The sequence below is a fragment of the Cherax quadricarinatus genome, chromosome 72 (genome assembly GCF_038502225.1).
Source record: "Cherax quadricarinatus isolate ZL_2023a chromosome 72, ASM3850222v1, whole genome shotgun sequence".
In the NCBI taxonomy this organism is placed as follows: domain Eukaryota; kingdom Metazoa; phylum Arthropoda; class Malacostraca; order Decapoda; family Parastacidae; genus Cherax; species Cherax quadricarinatus.
The window spans coordinates 1,938,785-1,957,128 of NC_091363.1; the positions used below are offsets into that span (position 1 = coordinate 1,938,785).

The following is an 18,344-nucleotide window of genomic DNA, read 5'->3' on the forward strand; positions in this document are numbered from 1 at the left end:
AGCAAGAGCAGCAAACAGTTTACTAACCTGAGTCAATAAAAGCCTTCACATCATGACCATTGACTTTACAGTTTATATAAAGCATGTGCACAGTGCCAAAACTTTCAGGGTTGTATTCCATGGCTGCTTCCATATTGGCATTGATATTCTGTGAAAGGTACAAAGTGATATTGTGAACATGATATTAAGTGGAATGATGACATACTTAAGAGAGATATGGTGACATTAATATGCTGTGGAAGGCAGACATACTTAGAGGGACATTCTGATATCAATATTCTGTGGAAAACAGACATAAGTAGAGGCATCTAAAATTACATTCCCATACTAGAGGTAAATCAAGTGCACGCTAGCTATTCAACAATATTAAGATCACTTCTAACTTTAGGCTCCATTGAGTACAGTTAAGTAGCAAGTGTGTCCCATATTCATTGGGCTTAACGCCTGAGCCTCTGCAAGTCCTTGTTCAGAATTACCTACACAATTTTGAAATTTTGGCACTGAACACACATTAATTAAAAAAAAAAAAACTAGGACTTGTAGAGTATCTCCATTCCTTCTTACAACTACTCTTATTCTCAATGATGATAATGAAGAAAACTTATTCAACATTAAGTACTGTAATACAAAGACCATTAGAGCCAGCATAAGTCTATATCAAGGCAAGGAGAGCACTATCATGACTTGATTAAGGTCTCCTTGAATGAAACACTTGTCTTGACAAAGACTTGCTCTGGCTCTGTGTCTTAGTAATTACTTATATTTGTCGACACTGCCCTCCAGCCAATGTTCAAAATTTTATACGAGTCCCACAGATTGTCATATTAACAAATTTCTGGATACAGTACTTATATTAAACTATTGTTGATCTCTCACCTCCTGCTGAATCTCATTAGCAATGAGACGCTGAGCTTCCATGTCAAAAGGATCTGCAGTCAACAGCCTGATTCTTTGCTGTTCTCGATCTCGTCGGATTTCTTGTTGCTCCCGGAGCACAGATGCAAATTTTTCTGCCATAGAAATTAGTCAAAGGTAAAAGTACCTCTAACACACAAACTTATATAAAGAGGAAGCAACACATATTTTAAGACTATGGAGAAGTACAGTGACAATAACAAGGGTAAAAGCTTGACAAGCAGTATTGTAATACAGTACGTACTTATAATGAAAGTTAAATTAAATACTCAAGAATAAGATGAGGAGTAAAATAGAAACAAAATAAGAGTGAATGAGCAAAAATACATTAAATGAATAAATACAGGGAGAAGATAACAGTATACAGCCTAAAAATGCAAACTTATAAAGTGCCCTCACATAGGCAGGTGTTAACAGGTGAATGTAGGTTAACAGGTGAATGTAGGTTAACAGGTGAATGTAGGTTAACAGGTGAATGTAGGCTAACAGGTGAATGTAGGCTAACAGGTGAATGTAGGTTAACAGGTGAATGTAGGTTAACAGGTGAATGTAGGTTAACAGGTGAATGTAGGCTAACAGGTGAATGTAGGCTAACAGGTGAATGTAGGTTAACAGGTGAATGTAGGTTAACAGGTGAATGTAGGTTAACAGGTGAATGTAGGTTAACAGGTGAATGTAGGTTAACAGGTGAATGTAGGTTAACAGGTGAATGTAGGTTAACAGGTGAATGAAGGTTAACAGGTGAATGTAGGTTAACAGGTGAATGTACTTTGTAACTGATGAAAACACATTGATATTATGAAGATTTAACAAGATAAAAATCTGACAAAGACAACAAGAGATGGAAGCTCTATTAAATACAGTATTACTGAAATACTGTACTGTACAGCAGTGTGATAGTGACACTGTACTTTACAGTAGTGTGATAGTGACACTGTACTGTACAGTAGTGTGATAGTGACACTGTACTGTACAGTAGTGTGATAGTGACACTGTACTTTACAGTAGTGTGATAGTGACACTGTACTTTACAGTAGTGTGATAGTGACACTGTACTGTACAGTAGTGTGATAGTGACACTGTACTTTACAGTAGTGTGATAGTGACACTGTACTGTACAGTAGTGTGATAGTGACACTGTACTTTACAGTAGTGTGATAGTGACACTGTACTGTACAGTAGTGTGATAGTGACACTGTACTGTACAGTAGTGTGATAGTGACACTGTACTGTACAGTAGTGTGATAGTGACACTGTACTGTACAGTAGTGTGATAGTGACACTGTACTGTACAGTAGTGTGATAGTGACACTGTACTGTACAGTAGTGTGATAGTGACACTGTACTTTACAGTAGTGTGATAGTGACACTGTACTGTACAGTAGTGTGATAGTGACACTGTACTGTACAGTAGTGTGATAGTGACACTGTACTGTACAGTAGTGTGATAGTGACACTGTACTTTACAGTAGTGTGATAGTGACACTGTACTTTACAGTAGTGTGATAGTGACACTGTACTGTACAGCAGTGTGATAGTGACACTGTACTGTACAGCAGTGTGATAGTGACACTGTACTGTACAGTAGTGTGATAGTGACACTGTACTGTACAGTAGTGTGATAGTGACACTGTACTTTACAGTAGTGTGATAGTGACACTGTACTTTACAGTAGTGTGATAGTGACACTGTACTTTACAGTAGTGTGATAGTGACACTGTACTTTACAGTAGTGTGATAGTGACACTGTACTTTACAGTAGTGTGATAGTGACACTGTACTGTACAGTAGTGTGATAGTGACACTGTACTGTACAGTAGTGTGATAGTGACACTGTACTTTACAGTAGTGTGATAGTGACACTGTACTTTACAGTAGTGTGATAGTGACACTGTACTGTACAGTAGTGTGATAGTGACACTGTACTGTACAGCAGTGTGATAGTGACACTGTACTGTACAGCAGTGTGATAGTGACACTGTACTGTACAGCAGTGTGATAGTGACACTGTACTGTACAGTAGTGTGATAGTGACACTGTACTGTACAGTAGTGTGATAGTGACACTGTACTGTACAGCAGTGTGATAGTGACACTGTACTGTACAGTAGTGTGATAGTGACACTGTACTGTACAGCAGTGTGATAGTGACACTGTACTGTACAGCAGTGTGATAGTGACACTGTACTGTACAGTAGTGTGATAGTGACACTGTACTGTACAGTAGTGTGATAGTGACACTGTACTGTACAGTAGTGTGATAGTGACACTGTACTGTACAGCAGTGTGATAGTGACACTGTACTGTACAGCAGTGTGATAGTGACACTGTACTGTACAGTAGTGTGATAGTGACACTGTACTGTACAGTAGTGTGATAGTGACACTGTACTGTACAGTAGTGTGATAGTGACACTACTGTACAGTAGTGTGATAGTGACACTGTACTTTACAGTAGTGTGATAGTGACACTGTACTGTACAGTAGTGTGATAGTGACACTGTACTGTACAGTAGTGTGATAGTGACACTGTACTTTACAGTAGTGTGATAGTGACACTGTACTGTACAGTAGTGTGATAGTGACACTGTACTGTACAGTAGTGTGATAGTGACACTGTACTGTACAGTAGTGTGATAGTGACACTGTACTGTACAGTAGTGTGATAGTGACACTGTACTTTACAGTAGTGTGATAGTGACACTGTACTGTACAGTAGTGTGATAGTGACACTGTACTTTACAGTAGTGTGATAGTGACACTGTACTGTACAGTAGTGTCATAGTGACACTGTACTTTACAGTAGTGTGATAGTGACACTGTACTGTACAGTAGTGTGATAGTGACACTGTACTTTACAGTAGTGTGATAGTGACACTGTACTGTACAGTAGTGTGATAGTGACACTGTACTTTACAGTAGTGTGATAGTGACACTGTACTGTACAGTAGTGTGATAGTGACACTGTACTTTACAGTAGTGTGATAGTGACACTGTACTGTACAGTAGTGTGATAGTGACACTGTACTTTACAGTAGTGTGATAGTGACACTGTACTGTACAGTAGTGTGATAGTGACACTGTATTGTACAGTAGTGTGATAGTGACACTGTACTTTACAGTAGTGTGATAGTGACACTGTACTTTACAGTAGTGTGATAGTGACACTGTACTTTACAGTAGTGTGATAGTGACACTGTACTTTACAGTAGTGTGATAGTGACACTGTACTGTACAGTAGTGTGATAGTGACACTGTACTTTACAGTAGTGTGATAGTGACACTGTACTTTACAGTAGTGTGATAGTGACACTGTACTTTACAGTAGTGTGATAGTGACACTGTACTGTACAGTAGTGTGATAGTGACACTGTACTTTACAGTAGTGTGATAGTGACACTGTACTTTACAGTAGTGTGATAGTGACACTGTACTTTACAGTAGTGTGATAGTGACACTGTACTTTACAGTAGTGTGATAGTGACACTGTACTGTACAGTACTGTGATAGTGACACTGTACTTTACAGTAGTGTGATAGTGACACTGTACTTTACAGTAGTGTGATAGTGACACTGTACTTTACAGTAGTGTGATAGTGACACTGTACTGTAGTGTGAGAGTAACACTGTACTGTACAGAAGTATGATAGTAACAGTGTACTGTACAGCAGTGTGATAGTGACACTGTACTGTAGTGTGAGAGTAACACTGTACTGTACAGCAGTATGATAGTAACAGTGTACTGTACAGTAGTGTGTTAGTAACACTGTACTGTACAGTAGTATGATAGTAACAGTGTACTGTACAGTAGTGTGTTAGTAACACTGTACTGTACAGCAGTATGATAGTAACAGTGTACTGTACAGTAGTGTGTTAGTAACACTGTACTGTACAGCAGTATGATAGTAACAGTGTATTGTACATACAGCAGTGTGATAGTGACACTGTACTGTAGTGTGTTAGTAACACTGTACTGTACAGTAGTATGATAGTAACAGTGTACTGTACAGTAGTGTGTTAGTAACACTGTACTGTACAGCAGTATGATAGTAACAGTGTATTGTACATACAGCAGTGTGATAGTGACACTGTACTGTAGTGTGAGAGTAACACTGTACTGTACAGCAGTATGATAGTAACAGTGTACTGTACAGCAGTGTGATAGTGACACTGTACTGTAGTGTGAGAGTAACACTGTACTGTACAGCAGTATGATAGTAACAGTGTACTGTACAGCAGTGTGATAGTGACACTGTACTGTAGTGTGAGAGTAACACTGTACTGTACAGCAGTATGATAGTAACAGTGTACTGTACAGCAGTGTGATAGTGACACTACTGTAGTGTGAGAGTAACACTGTACTGTACAGCAGTATGATAGTAACAGTGTACTGTACAGTAGTTAGTAACACTGTACTGTACAGTAGTATGATAGTAACAGTGTACTGTACAGTAGTGTGTTAGTAACACTGTACTGTACAGCAGTATGATAGTAACAGTGTACTGTACAGTAGTGTGTTAGTAACACTGTACTGTACAGTAGTATGATAGTAACAGTGTACTGTACAGTAGTGTGTTAGTAACACTGTACTGTACAGCAGTATGATAGTAACAGTGTACTGTACAGTAGTGTGTTAGTAACACTGTACTGTACAGTAGTATGATAGTAACAGTGTACTGTACAGTAGTGTGTTAGTAACACTGTACTGTACAGCAGTATGATAGTAACAGTGTACTGTACAGTAGTGTGTTAGTAACACTGTACTGTACAGTAGTATGATAGTAACAGTGTACTGTACAGTAGTGTGTTAGTAACACTGTACTGTACAGTAGTATGATAGTAACAGTGTACTGTACAGTAGTGTGTTAGTAACACTGTACTGTACAGCAGTATGATAGTAACAGTGTACTGTACATACATCAGTGTGATAGTGACACTGTACTGTAGTGTGAGAGTAACACTGTACTGTACAGCAGTATGATAGTAACAGTGTACTGTACAGTAGTGTGTTAGTAACACTGTACTGTACAGTAGTATGATAATAACAGTGTACTGTACAGTAGTGTGTTAGTAACACTGTACTGTACAGCAGTATGATAGTAACAGTGTACTGTACAGTAGTGTGTTAGTAACACTGTACTGTAGTGTGAGAGTAACACTGTACTGTACAGCAGTATGATAGTAACAGTGTACTGTACAGTAGTGTGTTAGTAACACTGTACTGTACAGCAGTATGATAGTAACAGTGTACTGTACAGTAGTGTGATAGTAACACTGTACAGTAGTGTGTTAGTAACACTGTACAGTAGTGTGTTAGTAACACTGTACAGTAGTGTGTTAGTAACACTGTACTGTAGTGTGTTAGTAACACTGTACTGTAGTGTGATAGTAACACTGTACAGTAGTGTGATAGTAACACTGTACGGTAGTGTGTTAGTAACACTGTACTGTAGTGTGTTAGTAACACTGTACAGTAGTGTGATAGTAACACTGTACAGTAGTGTGTTAGTAACACTGTACAGTAGTGTGTTAGTAACACTGTACAGTAGTGTGTTAGTAACACTGTACTGTAGTGTGTTAGTAACACTGTACAGTAGTGTGTTAGTAACACTGTACAGTAGTGTGTTAGTAACACTGTACAGTAGTGTGTTAGTAACACTGTACTGTAGTGTGATAGTAACACTGTACAGTAGTGTGATAGTAACACTGTACTGTAGTGTGTTAGTAACACTGTACTGTAGTGTGTTAGTAACACTGTACAGTAGTGTGATAGTAACACTGTACAGTAGTGTGTTAGTAACACTGTACAGTAGTGTGTTAGTAACACTGTACAGTAGTGTGTTAGTAACACTGTACTGTAGTGTGTTAGTAACACTGTACAGTAGTGTGTTAGTAACACTGTACTGTAGTGTGTTAGTAACACTGTACAGTAGTGTGTTAGTAACACTGTACAGTAGTGTGTTAGTAACACTGTATTATACCATCACATATATTTTTAGTTCTGTTATCATGCAAAAAATTTTCTTTACTATGACAACAAAATTTTTGACAGAAACTCGAACATATGCAAGATCAAATAACTTTAATTTTAATGGTATCATGATCATTAAGGATATGCATGCTGTACAGTCAGCACTCTAAATTCGAGGGGTTCATATTCTGAAGATTTTGATTATCCAAAGTTTTTACTGATGGCCAACCTGTGAATAAATTAGATTATTTGTGGAGTGTCTCACTGTACCTTTTTTTTTTTTTTTTTTTTAGCAGGCTTAGCATATGACCTTTAAACTGTAGGGTTTAATGCACAACCCCAACTTATGGGGCTTGATGCACAACACTTAAATTTTGGAGATTGGATTTTGACTCCTAAATTGTGTGGTTTGATGTACAACTCCAAGTGTGGGGTTTGGTGCATATGTATACTACATATATTTATATATTTATTTATATATTTATCAGGTAGTAGGTTGGTAGACAGCAACCACCCAGGGAAGTACTACCGTCCTGCCAGATGACTGTGAAACAGAAACCTGTAACTGTTTTGCATGATGGTAGGATTGCTGGTTTCTTTTTCTGTCTCATAAACACGCTAGATAACAGGGATATCTTGCTACTCCTACTTACACTTTGGTCACACTTCACAGACACGCACATGCATATATATATACATACATCTAGGTTTTTCCCCTTTTTCTAAATAGTTCTTGTTCTTCTTTATTTCTTCTATTGTCCATAGGGAACTGGAAAAGAATCTTTCCTCCGTAAGCCATGCGTGTCGTATGAGGCGACTAAAATGCCGGGAGCAATGGGCTAGTAACCCCTTCTCCTGTAGACATTTACTAAAAAAGAGAAGAAGAAAAGCTTTATAAAACTGGGATGCTTGAATGTGCGTGGATGTAGTGCAGATGACAAGAAACAGATGATTGCTGATGTTATGAATGAAAAGAAGTTGGATGTCCTGGCCCTAAGCGAAACAAAGCTGAAGGGGGTAGGGGAGTTTCGGTGGGGGGAAATAAATGGGATTAAATCTGGATTATCTGAGAGAGTTAGAGCAAAGGAAGGGGTAGCAGTAATGTTGAAGGATCAGTTATGGAAGGAGAAAAGAGAATATGAATGTGTAAATTCAAGAATTATGTGGATTAACGTAAAGGTTGGATGTGAAAAGTGGGTCATAATAAGCGTGTATGCACCTGGAGAAGAGAGGAATGTAGAGGAGAGAGAGAGATTTTGGGAGATGTTAAGTGAATGTATAGGAGCCTTTGAACCAAGTGAGAGAGTAATTGTGGTAGGGGATCTGAATGCTAAAGTAGGAGAAACTTTTAGAGAGGGTGTGGTAGGTAAGTTTGGGATGCCAGGTGTAAATGATAATGGGAGCCCTTTGATTGAACTTTGTATAGAAAGGGGTTTAGTTATAGGTAATACATATTTTAAGAAAAAGAGGATAAATAAGTATACAAGATATGATGTAGGGCAAAATGACAGTAGTTTGTTGGATTATGTATTGGTAGATAAAAGACTGTTGAGTAGACTTCAGGATGTACATGTTTATAGAGGGGCCACAGATATATCAGATCACTTTCTAGTTGTAGCTACACTGAGGATAAAAGGTAGATGGGATACAAGGAGAATAGAAGCATCAGGGAAGAGAGAGGTGAAGGTTTATAAACTATACGAGGAGGTAGTTAGGGTAAGATATAAACAGCTATTGGAGGATAGATGGGCTAATGAGAGCATAGGCAATGGGGTCGAAGAAGTATGGGGTAGGTTTAAAAATGTAGTGTTAGAGTGTTCAGCAGAAGTTTGTGGTTACAGGAAAGTGGGTGCAGGAGGGAAGAGGAGCGATTGGTGGAATGATGATGTAAAGAGAGTAGTAAGGGAGAAAAAGTTAGCATATGAGAAGTCTTTACAAAGTAGAAGTGATGCAAGGAGGGAAGAGTATATGGAGAAAAAGAGAGAGGTTAAGAGAGTGGTGAAGCAATGTAAAAAGAGAGCAAATGAGAGAGTGGGTGAGATGTTATCAACAAATTTTGTTGAAAATAAGAAAAAGTTTAGGAGTGAGATTAACAAGTTAAGGAAGCCTAGAGAACAAATGGATTTGTCAGTTAAAAATAGAAGAGGAGAGTTATTAAATGGAGAGTTAGAGGTATTGGGAAGATGGAGGGAATATTTTGAGGAATTGTTAAATGTTGATGAAGATAGGGAAGCTGTGATTTCGTGTATAGGGCAAGGAGGAATAACATCTTGTAGGAGTGAGGAAGTGCCAGTTGTGAGTGTGGGGGAAGTTCGTGAGGCAGTAGGTAAAATGAAAGGGGGTAAGGCAGCCGGGATTGATGGGATAAAGATAGAAATGTTAAAAGCAGGTGGGGATATAGTTTTGGAGTGGTTGGTGCAATTATTTAATAAATGTATGGAAGAGGGTAAGGTACCTAGGGATTGGCAGAGAGCATGCATAGTTCCTTTGTATAAAGGCAAAGGGGATAAAAGAGAGTGCAAAAATTATAGGGGGATAAGTCTGTTGAGTATACCTGGTAAAGTGTATGGTAGAGTTATTACTGAAAGAATTAACCCTTTGACTGTTTCAGGCCCCTCTCTGAAACTGTCATTCTATGTCGCCAAATATTCGAAAAAAAAAAATTATTTTTTCTTATGAAAATGTTAGGAATATTTTTAGTAGTGTTTTAAGCCTAAAAAAAAAATTTTGCCATCAGTACTTACCAAGATATAGAGCCGCAAAGTTTGCAGAAAGTGACGTGCGTACGGCAACAGCGGCGACCGCCGCCCACCCGGTATTCTTTTATTTACTCTATTTCAAAGGTTTCTTGCATTTTTCAATATTTTTCTGTTCCAGGTAACTTATGTGGCCTGTGAGACCAATGTAAGGTGCATTGTTCAAATATACACTCATTGTTTACAACACAATAACAGAACAAACTTTATCACTATTAGTTTGTGTATACACTTTGTTTACACAAACAAACAATACAAAACAATGTTTATTACTATTGTTCCATAATATATATACATATGTACAGTCACTAAACATGTTCCTAGAACTGCTGCAGCTTGTGGAACTCTTTGAAACATGGGTATATGCAGAGGGGCACTTCACACATAAAACGAGTGTCTCTGCGTGTTTGTGGGCGTTTTGTGATATGCATACATACATAACACCTCTTCTGAGCATTTTTCTTGGCAGTAGTAGGAGGCAGTTGTATGGGGTAGTGATCACCAGGCCTCAAACGAGATGACGTCTGTGGGCGCTGGTCTATTGCAGGAGTTGCTCCTTGTTACTTTGCAATTATTTGTCTGATTACTGACAGGCTATTATTATTATTATTATCACACCGGCCGATTCCCACCAAGGCAGGGTGGCCCGAAAAAGAAAAACTTTCACCATCATTCACTCCATCACTGTCTTGCCAGAAGGGTGCTTTACACTACAGTTTTAAACTGCAACATTAACACCCCTCCTTCAGAGTGCAGGCACTGTACTTCCCATCTCCAGGACTCAAGTCCGGCCTGCCGGTTTCCCTGAATCCCTTCATAAATGTTACTTTGCTCACACTCCAACAGCACGTCAAGTATTAAAAACCATTTGTCTCCATTCACTCCTATCAAACACGCTCACGCATGCCTGCTGGAAGTCCAAGCCCCTCGCACACAAAACCTCCTTTACCCCCTCCCTCCAACCCTTCCTAGGCCGACCCCTACCCCGCCTTCCTTCCACTACAGACTGATACACTCTTGAAGTCATTCTGTTTCGCTCCATTCTCTCTACATGTCCGAACCACCTCAACAACCCTTCCTCAGCCCTCTGGACAACAGTTTTGGTAATCCCGCACCTCCTCCTAACTTCCAAACTACGAATTCTCTGCATTATATTCACACCACACATTGCCCTCAGACATGACATCTCCACTGCCTCCAGCCTTCTCCTCGCTGCAACATTCATCACCCACGCTTCACACCCATATAAGAGCGTTGGTAAAACTATACTCTCATACATTCCCCTCTTTGCCTCCAAGGACAAAGTTCTTTGTCTCCACAGACTCCTAAGTGCACCACTCACTCTTTTTCCCTCATCAATTCTATGATTCACCTCATCTTTCATAGACCCATCTGCTGACACGTCCACTCCCAAATATCTGAATACGTTCACCTCCTCCATACTCTCTCCCTCCAATCTGATATTCAATCTTTCATCACCTAATCTTTTTGTTATCCTCATAACCTTACTCTTTCCTGTATTCACCTTTAATTTTCTTCTTTTGCACACCCTACCAAATTCATCCACCAATCTCTGCAACTTCTCTTCAGAATCTCCCAAGAGCACAGTGTCATCAGCAAAGAGCAGCTGTGACAACTCCCACTTTGTGTGTGATTCTTTATCTTTTAACTCCACGCCTCTTGCCAAGACCCTCGCATTTACTTCTCTTACAACCCCATCTATAAATATATTAAACAACCACGGTGACATCACACATCCTTGTCTAAGGCCTACTTTTACTGGGAAAAAATTTCCCTCTTTCCTACATACTCTAACTTGAGCCTCACTATCCTCGTAAAAACTCTTCACTGCTTTCAGTAACCTACCTCCTACACCATACACTTGCAACATCTGCCACATTGCCCCCCTATCCACCCTGTCATACGCCTTTTCCAAATCCATAAATGCCACAAAGACCTCTTTAGCCTTATCTAAATACTGTTCACTTATATGTTTCACTGTAAACACCTGGTCCACACACCCCCTACCTTTCCTAAAGCCTCCTTGTTCATCTGCTATCCTATTCTCCGTCTTACTCTTAATTCTTTCAATTATAACTCTACCATACACTTTACCAGGTACACTCAACAGACTTATCCCCCTATAATTTTTGCACTCTCTTTTATCCCCTTTGCCTTTATACAAAGGAACTATGCATGCTCTCTGCCAATCCCTAGGTACCTTACCTTCTTCCATACATTTATTAAATAATTGCACCAACCACTCCAAAACTATATCCCCACCTGCTTTTAACATTTCTATCTTTATCCCATCAATCCCGGCTGCCTTACCCCCTTTCATTTTACCTACTGCCTCACGAACTTCCCCCACACTCACAACTGGCTCTTCCTCACTCCTACAAGATGTTATTCCTCCTTGCCCTATACACGAAATCACAGCTTCCCTATCTTCATCAACATTTAACAATTCCTCAAAATATTCCTTCCATCTTCCCAATACCTCTAACTCTCCATTTAATAACTCTCCTCTCCTATTTTTAACTGACAAATCCATTTGTTCTCTAGGCTTTCTTAACTTGTTAATCTCACTCCAAAACTTTTTCTTATTTTCAACAAAATTTGTTGATAACATCTCACCCACTCTCTCATTTGCTCTCTTTTTACATTGCTTCACCACTCTCTTAACTTCTCTCTTTTTCTCCATATACTCTTCCCTCCTTGCATCACTTCTACTTTGTAAAAACTTCTCATATGCTAACTTTTTCTCCCTTACTACTCTCTTTACATCATCATTCCACCAATCGCTCCTCTTCCCTCCTGCACCCACTTTCCTGTAACCACAAACTTCTGCTGAACACTCTAACACTACATTTTTAAACCTACCCCATACCTCTTCGACCCCATTGCCTATGCTCTCATTAGCCCATCTATCCTCCAATAGCTGTTTATATCTTACCCTAACTGCCTCCTCTTTTAGTTTATAAACCTTCACCTCTCTCTTCCCTGATGCTTCTATTCTCCTTGTATCCCATCTACCTTTTACTCTCAGTGTAGCTACAACTAGAAAGTGATCTGATATATCTGTGGCCCCTCTATAAACATGTACATCCTGAAGTCTACTCAACAGTCTTTTATCTACCAATACATAATCCAACAAACTACTGTCATTTCGCCCTACATCATATCGTGTATACTTATTTATCCTCTTTTTCTTAAAATATGTATTACCTATAACTAAACCCCTTTCTATACAAAGTTCAATCAAAGGGCTCCCATTATCATTTACACCTGGCACCCCAAACTTACCTACCACACCCTCTCTAAAAGTTTCTCCTACTTTAGCATTCAAGTCCCCTACCACAATTACTCTCTCACTTGGTTCAAAGGCTCCTATACATTCACTTAACATCTCCCAAAATCTCTCTCTCTCCTCTGCATTCCTCTCTTCTCCAGGTGCATACACGCTTATTATGACCCACTTCTCGCATCCAACCTTTACTTTAATCCACATAATTCTTGAATTTACACATTCATATTCTCTTTTCTCCTTCCATAACTGATCATTTAACATTACTGCTACCCCTTCCTTTGCTCTAACTCTCTCAGATACTCCAGATTTAATCCCATTTATTTCCCCCCACTGAAACTCTCCTACCCCCTTCAGCTTTGTTTCGCTTAGGGCCAGGACATCCAACTTCTTTTCATTCATAACATCAGCAATCATCTGTTTCTTGTCATCCGCACTACATCCACGCACATTTAAGCAACCCAGTTTTATAAAGTTTTTCTTCTTCTCTTTTTTAGTAATTGTATACAGGAGAAGGGGTTACTAGCCCATTGCTCCCGGCATTTTAGTCGCCTCATACGACACGCATGGCTTACGGAGGAAAGATTCTTTTCCACTTCCCCATGGACAATAGAAGAAATAAAAAAGAACAAGAGCTATTTAGAAAAAGGAGAAAAACCTAGATGTATGTATATATATATATGCATGTGCGTGTCTGTGAAGTGTGACCAAAGTGTAAGTAGGAGTAGCAAGATATCCCTGTTATCTTAGCGTGTTTATGAGACAGAAAAAGAAGCCAGCAATCCTACCATCATGCAAAACAGTTACAGGTTTTTGTTTCACAGTCATCTGGCAGGACGGTAGTACTTCCCTGGGTGGTTGCTGTCTACCAACCTACTACCTAAGGCTAAATTCACCATATTTTGGTGTTTTGTTGGTCTTCAACTTGTATATGTTATAAGCATTTAGCATAGAGATATCAACAAGATGGAAAAAAAGTTTTATATACCACTTATAACTCTTGCGTACACAGTCTGCAAACCCAATCTGCATGTCACATTTGTCCACTAAGCGCATATTGAGGTTGTAGTCCATGACAGCTGCAGGCTTTAGAATGGGTTCATTGGTTTCTCTGTTGTCCCTGCCACTGGGTACCATTTCGTTTCTGTGAACTGATGTCAACAATGTGACATCACGTTTGTCATGCCACCGAAATGCCATGATGTCATTGGCAGCAAAGGCTTGCACCTCACCTCTGCGAGTGCCAGCGTTGAACCTTGGCATATGTTTACGATTACCACGCACTGTGCCACACACGTCTGTCAAGTTCACTCGCAAGAAATCACTGAGTAAGGGGCTTGTGTACCAGTTATCAGTAAATAACATATGCCCCTTACCAAGATATAGTTCCATCATTGTTCGAACCACATCACCAGAGATACCCAATAACTTCATGGTATCTCTCAAAGTATTACTGCCAGTGTACACAATGATATCCAAAACTAGACCACTTCTGCAATCACACAGTACAAATAGCTTTATACCAAAGCGTTTCCTCTTGCTTGGTATATATTGCTTGAATGAGAGTCTTCCTTTGAATAAAATCAAGGACTCATCAATAACAAGCTTCCTGAAGGGATAAAAATACATGCAGCACTTTTGTTTCAGGTACATAAACACATTTCTGATCTTATATAACCTGTCGCTTCTGTCAGGCCTGGTTTTGTCTGAAAAGTGTAACATACGTAACAGCATCAGGAAACGATTGACACCTATAATGTCACTAAAACCTGGAGTTGAAATCAGGCGTTCTGTTGCCCAGTATGTGGTGACAGTGTGCTTATACACATGTGGCATAAGCATTATTGTGGCAAAAAACAGGTACATCTCTGCCACAGTTGTCTCCTTCCACTTGTGTAGCCATGATTTTGGTGAGAGAATTGTATTTGCCATGGTGTAATCACAGTATGTGTTTGTTTCCCTGACAATGATGTCCATCAGGGGTTCATCGAAGAATAACTCAAAGCAGTCCAGTTCACTGGCATTGTTCCCAAGTGGACAAGATGGCTTTATTCCACTTTGTGTTTCATCAAAGTCATGGGGACTGGGAACAAACTCGTCACCGTCCTGCCAATCCCAGATGCGGTCTGCTGGTGGGGTCTGGATATTGTACCGTGGTTGTGGTTGTGCAGGTTGTGGTTGTGCAGGTTGTGGTTGTGCAGGTTGTGGTGGTGCAGGTTCTGGGAGTGTGGGGTAGGGTGAGGCTGGTTGCTGTGCTGCGTCAGCAGCGTGGGTAGTAGCGTGGCCCGCTGATGGTGCCACATGGGCCGTGCCACCCTCACTATCACCACCACTGCCTCCTCCCTCACTGTCACCATTCATACCCATCGTTACAATATCGTCATCTTCACTATCAGGTCGTGGTGCAGGGCCACGGGATGTGCTCCCAGAGTTTCTCCTTCCCCTTGGAACAACATATGAAACACTACCAGACCGCATGCTACGTCGTACATACTGGCGCTTCACTGGGGAATATTCACTCTCACTGTCACTAGAACTGCTTTCAATGACCTTGAAATCACTATCACTATCACTATCACTGCTATCATCAGGGTGTTGTACACGACCAAATAGTTTCCTCTTTCGTCCTGGTACAGGCGAACGTGAACGTGAACAAGCCGGCACAGCACCAGAGGTGGAAGGTTGTGGGTCATCTGGGTTTTCATCACTAATTACGTTATCCTGGGCACTTTTTCCGGTAACACTCACTTCAAAACCCTGGAATTCACTGTCACTGACATTTTCATCGCTGTTAGAGCTATCACTTGGGAACAAAAGACCTCCAATCCGCCGAGGAGTGAGGAACTTCTTACCGAGAGGCATGGTAAAAATGGACTAACAACATGGCGTTCCCACAATGCACCGCTGGGTCCCAGATTTTTTTCACAGGGTGCACACCGACCACTGAGACCCATTCTCTCTCGTGTAGGCCTACCAGGCCTTTGGCGCTTGATTTGAAGCCGCTAGAATTTGTGCGTATAAATACGTCAGAAACATTGGCTCGTAAGATGTATTTATACATTGGAAACAGTCAAAGGGTTAAGAGTAAGACGGAGAATAGGATAGCAGGTGAACAAGGAGGCTTTAGGAAAGGTAGGGGGTGTGTGGACCAGGTGTTTACAGTGAAACATATAAGTGAACAGTATTTAGATAAGGCTAAAGAGGTCTTTGTGGCATTTATGGATTTGGAAAAGGCGTATGACAGGGTGGATACGGGGGCAATGTGGCAGATGTTGCAGGTGTATGGTGTAGGAGGTAGGTTACTGAAAGCAGTGAAGAGTTTTTACGAGGATAGTGAGGCTCAAGTTAGAGTATGTAGGAAAGAGGGAAATTATTTCCCAGTAAAAGTAGGCCTTAGACAAGGATGTGTGATGTCACCATGGTTGTTTAATATATTTATAGATGAGGTTGTAAGAGAAGTAAATGCGAGGGTCTTGGCAAAAGGCGTGGAGTTAAAAGATAAAGAATCACACATAAAGTGGGAGTTGTCACAGTTGCTCTTAGCTGATGACACTGTGCTCTTGGGAGATTCTGAAGAGAAGTTGCAGAGATTGGTGGATGAATTTGGTAGGGTGTGCAAAAGAAGAAAATTAAAAGTGAATACAGGAAAGAGTAAGGTTATGAGGATAACAAAAAGATTAGGTGATGAAAGATTGGATATCAGATTGGAGGGAGAGAGTATGGAGGCGGTGAATGTATTCAGATATTTGGGAGTGGACGTGTCAGCGGATGGGTCTATGAAAGATGAGGTGAATCATAGAATTGATGAGGGGAAAAGGGTGAGTGGTGCACTTAGGAGTCTGTGGAAACAAAGAACTTTGTCCTTGGAGGCAAAGAGGGGAATGTATGAGAGTATAGTTTTACCAACGCTCTTATATGGGTGTGAAGCATGGGTGATGAATGTTGCAGCGAGGAGAAGGTTGGAGGTAGTGGAGATGTCATGTCTGAGGGCAATGTGTGGAGTGAATATAATGCAGAGAATTTGCAGTTTGGAAGTTAGGAGGAGGTGCGGGATTACCAAAACTGTTGTCCAGAGGGCTGAGGAAGGGTTGTTGAGGTGGTTCGGACATGTAGAGAGAATGGAGCGAAATAGAGTGACTTCAAGAGTGTATCAGTCTGTAGTGGAAGGAAGGCGAGGTAGGGGTCGGCCTAGAAAAGGTTGGAGGGACGGGGTAAAGGAGGTTTTGTGTGCGAGGGGGTTGGACTTCCAGCAGGCATGCGTGAGCATGTTTGATAGGAGTGAATGGAGACAAATGGTTTTAAAAACTTGACGTGCTGTTGGAGTGTGAGCAAAGTAACATTTATGAAGGGGTTCAAGGAAACTGGCAGGCCGGACTTGAGTCCTGGAGATGGGAAGTACAGTGCCTGCACTCTGAAGGAGGGGTGTTAATGTTGTAGTTTAAAAACTGTAGTGTAAAGCACCCTTCTGGCAAGACAGTGATGGAGTGAATGATGGTGAAAGTTTTTCTTTTTTGGGCCACCCTGCCTTGGTGGGAATAAGCCAGTGTGATAATAAAAAAAAAAATAATAATTTTCTATTTATTTATGCCCCCTCTGTAGGAGGGGCAGGAATATTTTATGGAATTTGGAGGGCCATATGAGCTGAAGAATCAGTGTAGTTCTGGCAAGACAGTGATGGAGTGAATTATGATGAAAGTGTTTCTTTTCTTTGATCCACCCTACCTCTAAATGAAAAAGTATATTCACAAAATGATAAAATATATTCACAACACACACATACATATATTCCTAATTCTAACAATTATGAACACTGATAGCCCTCAGATTAGCTTCTCATTAAATTCACAAGTACTCAAGGCATAAGGACAACGAGGAATGTCGTACGTTCTCAGCCGAATACTTCAGTTTTGGCTAAATATCATCATTGCCAAGATAAGCTTGAAAAGAAAGAAAAAGTGGTACAAAGTGTAGGAATGAATTGCACTATTCAAAACATCATAGGATAACAAACCCTGAGATATACAAACTATAAACTTACCTAAGTCACCACTGGTGAGGGCCTCAGCTAATTTTGGATTGTTGTGGCGCAGAAGTGCCAGTTGCTCTGGGTTGGCCAACAGCATGTCTCTTATCACTGCCGGGTCATCTTGACCTGCTGATCATGGACAATCTTACTATACTACACTCTATGTTATTACACATACAGTACGGTAATATAAGTAATACTACACAATTTTGTTGCCAGTGTAAAAATAACCAGTCTAGCTACAGCATCTATCAGTATACACATTGATAACGAAAAAACATTCAAGGAAGGTTACAAGAAACTTTAAAAAATAACTACATAAGAGTCAACATTAAATTAATGAATATGAAAGTGCATATTTCAACAAAGTT

General features: G+C 40.2%; 1 protein-coding gene across 12 annotated transcripts in view; it reads right to left on the reverse strand.

Annotated features, from left to right (window-relative positions):
• rngo (DNA damage inducible 1 homolog rngo) overlaps positions 1-18,344 on the reverse strand; it is a 45,978-nt gene that overhangs the window by 5,004 nt on the left and 22,630 nt on the right. For 6 of the 12 annotated variants that reach the window (XM_053794881.2, XM_053794877.2, XM_053794879.2 and 3 more), the window contains 3 exons: positions 17,986-18,099; positions 877-1,010; positions 28-148 (listed from right to left, as the gene is read on the reverse strand). In XM_053794881.2, the coding sequence (XP_053650856.1) occupies positions 28-148; positions 877-1,010; positions 17,986-18,099 (369 nt within the window). Of the gene's footprint in view, positions 1-27; positions 149-876; positions 1,011-17,985; positions 18,103-18,344 lie in introns of all 12 variants that reach the window. The other 6 variants (XM_053794880.2, XM_053794876.2, XM_053794878.2 and 3 more) reach the window with 1 other exon arrangement.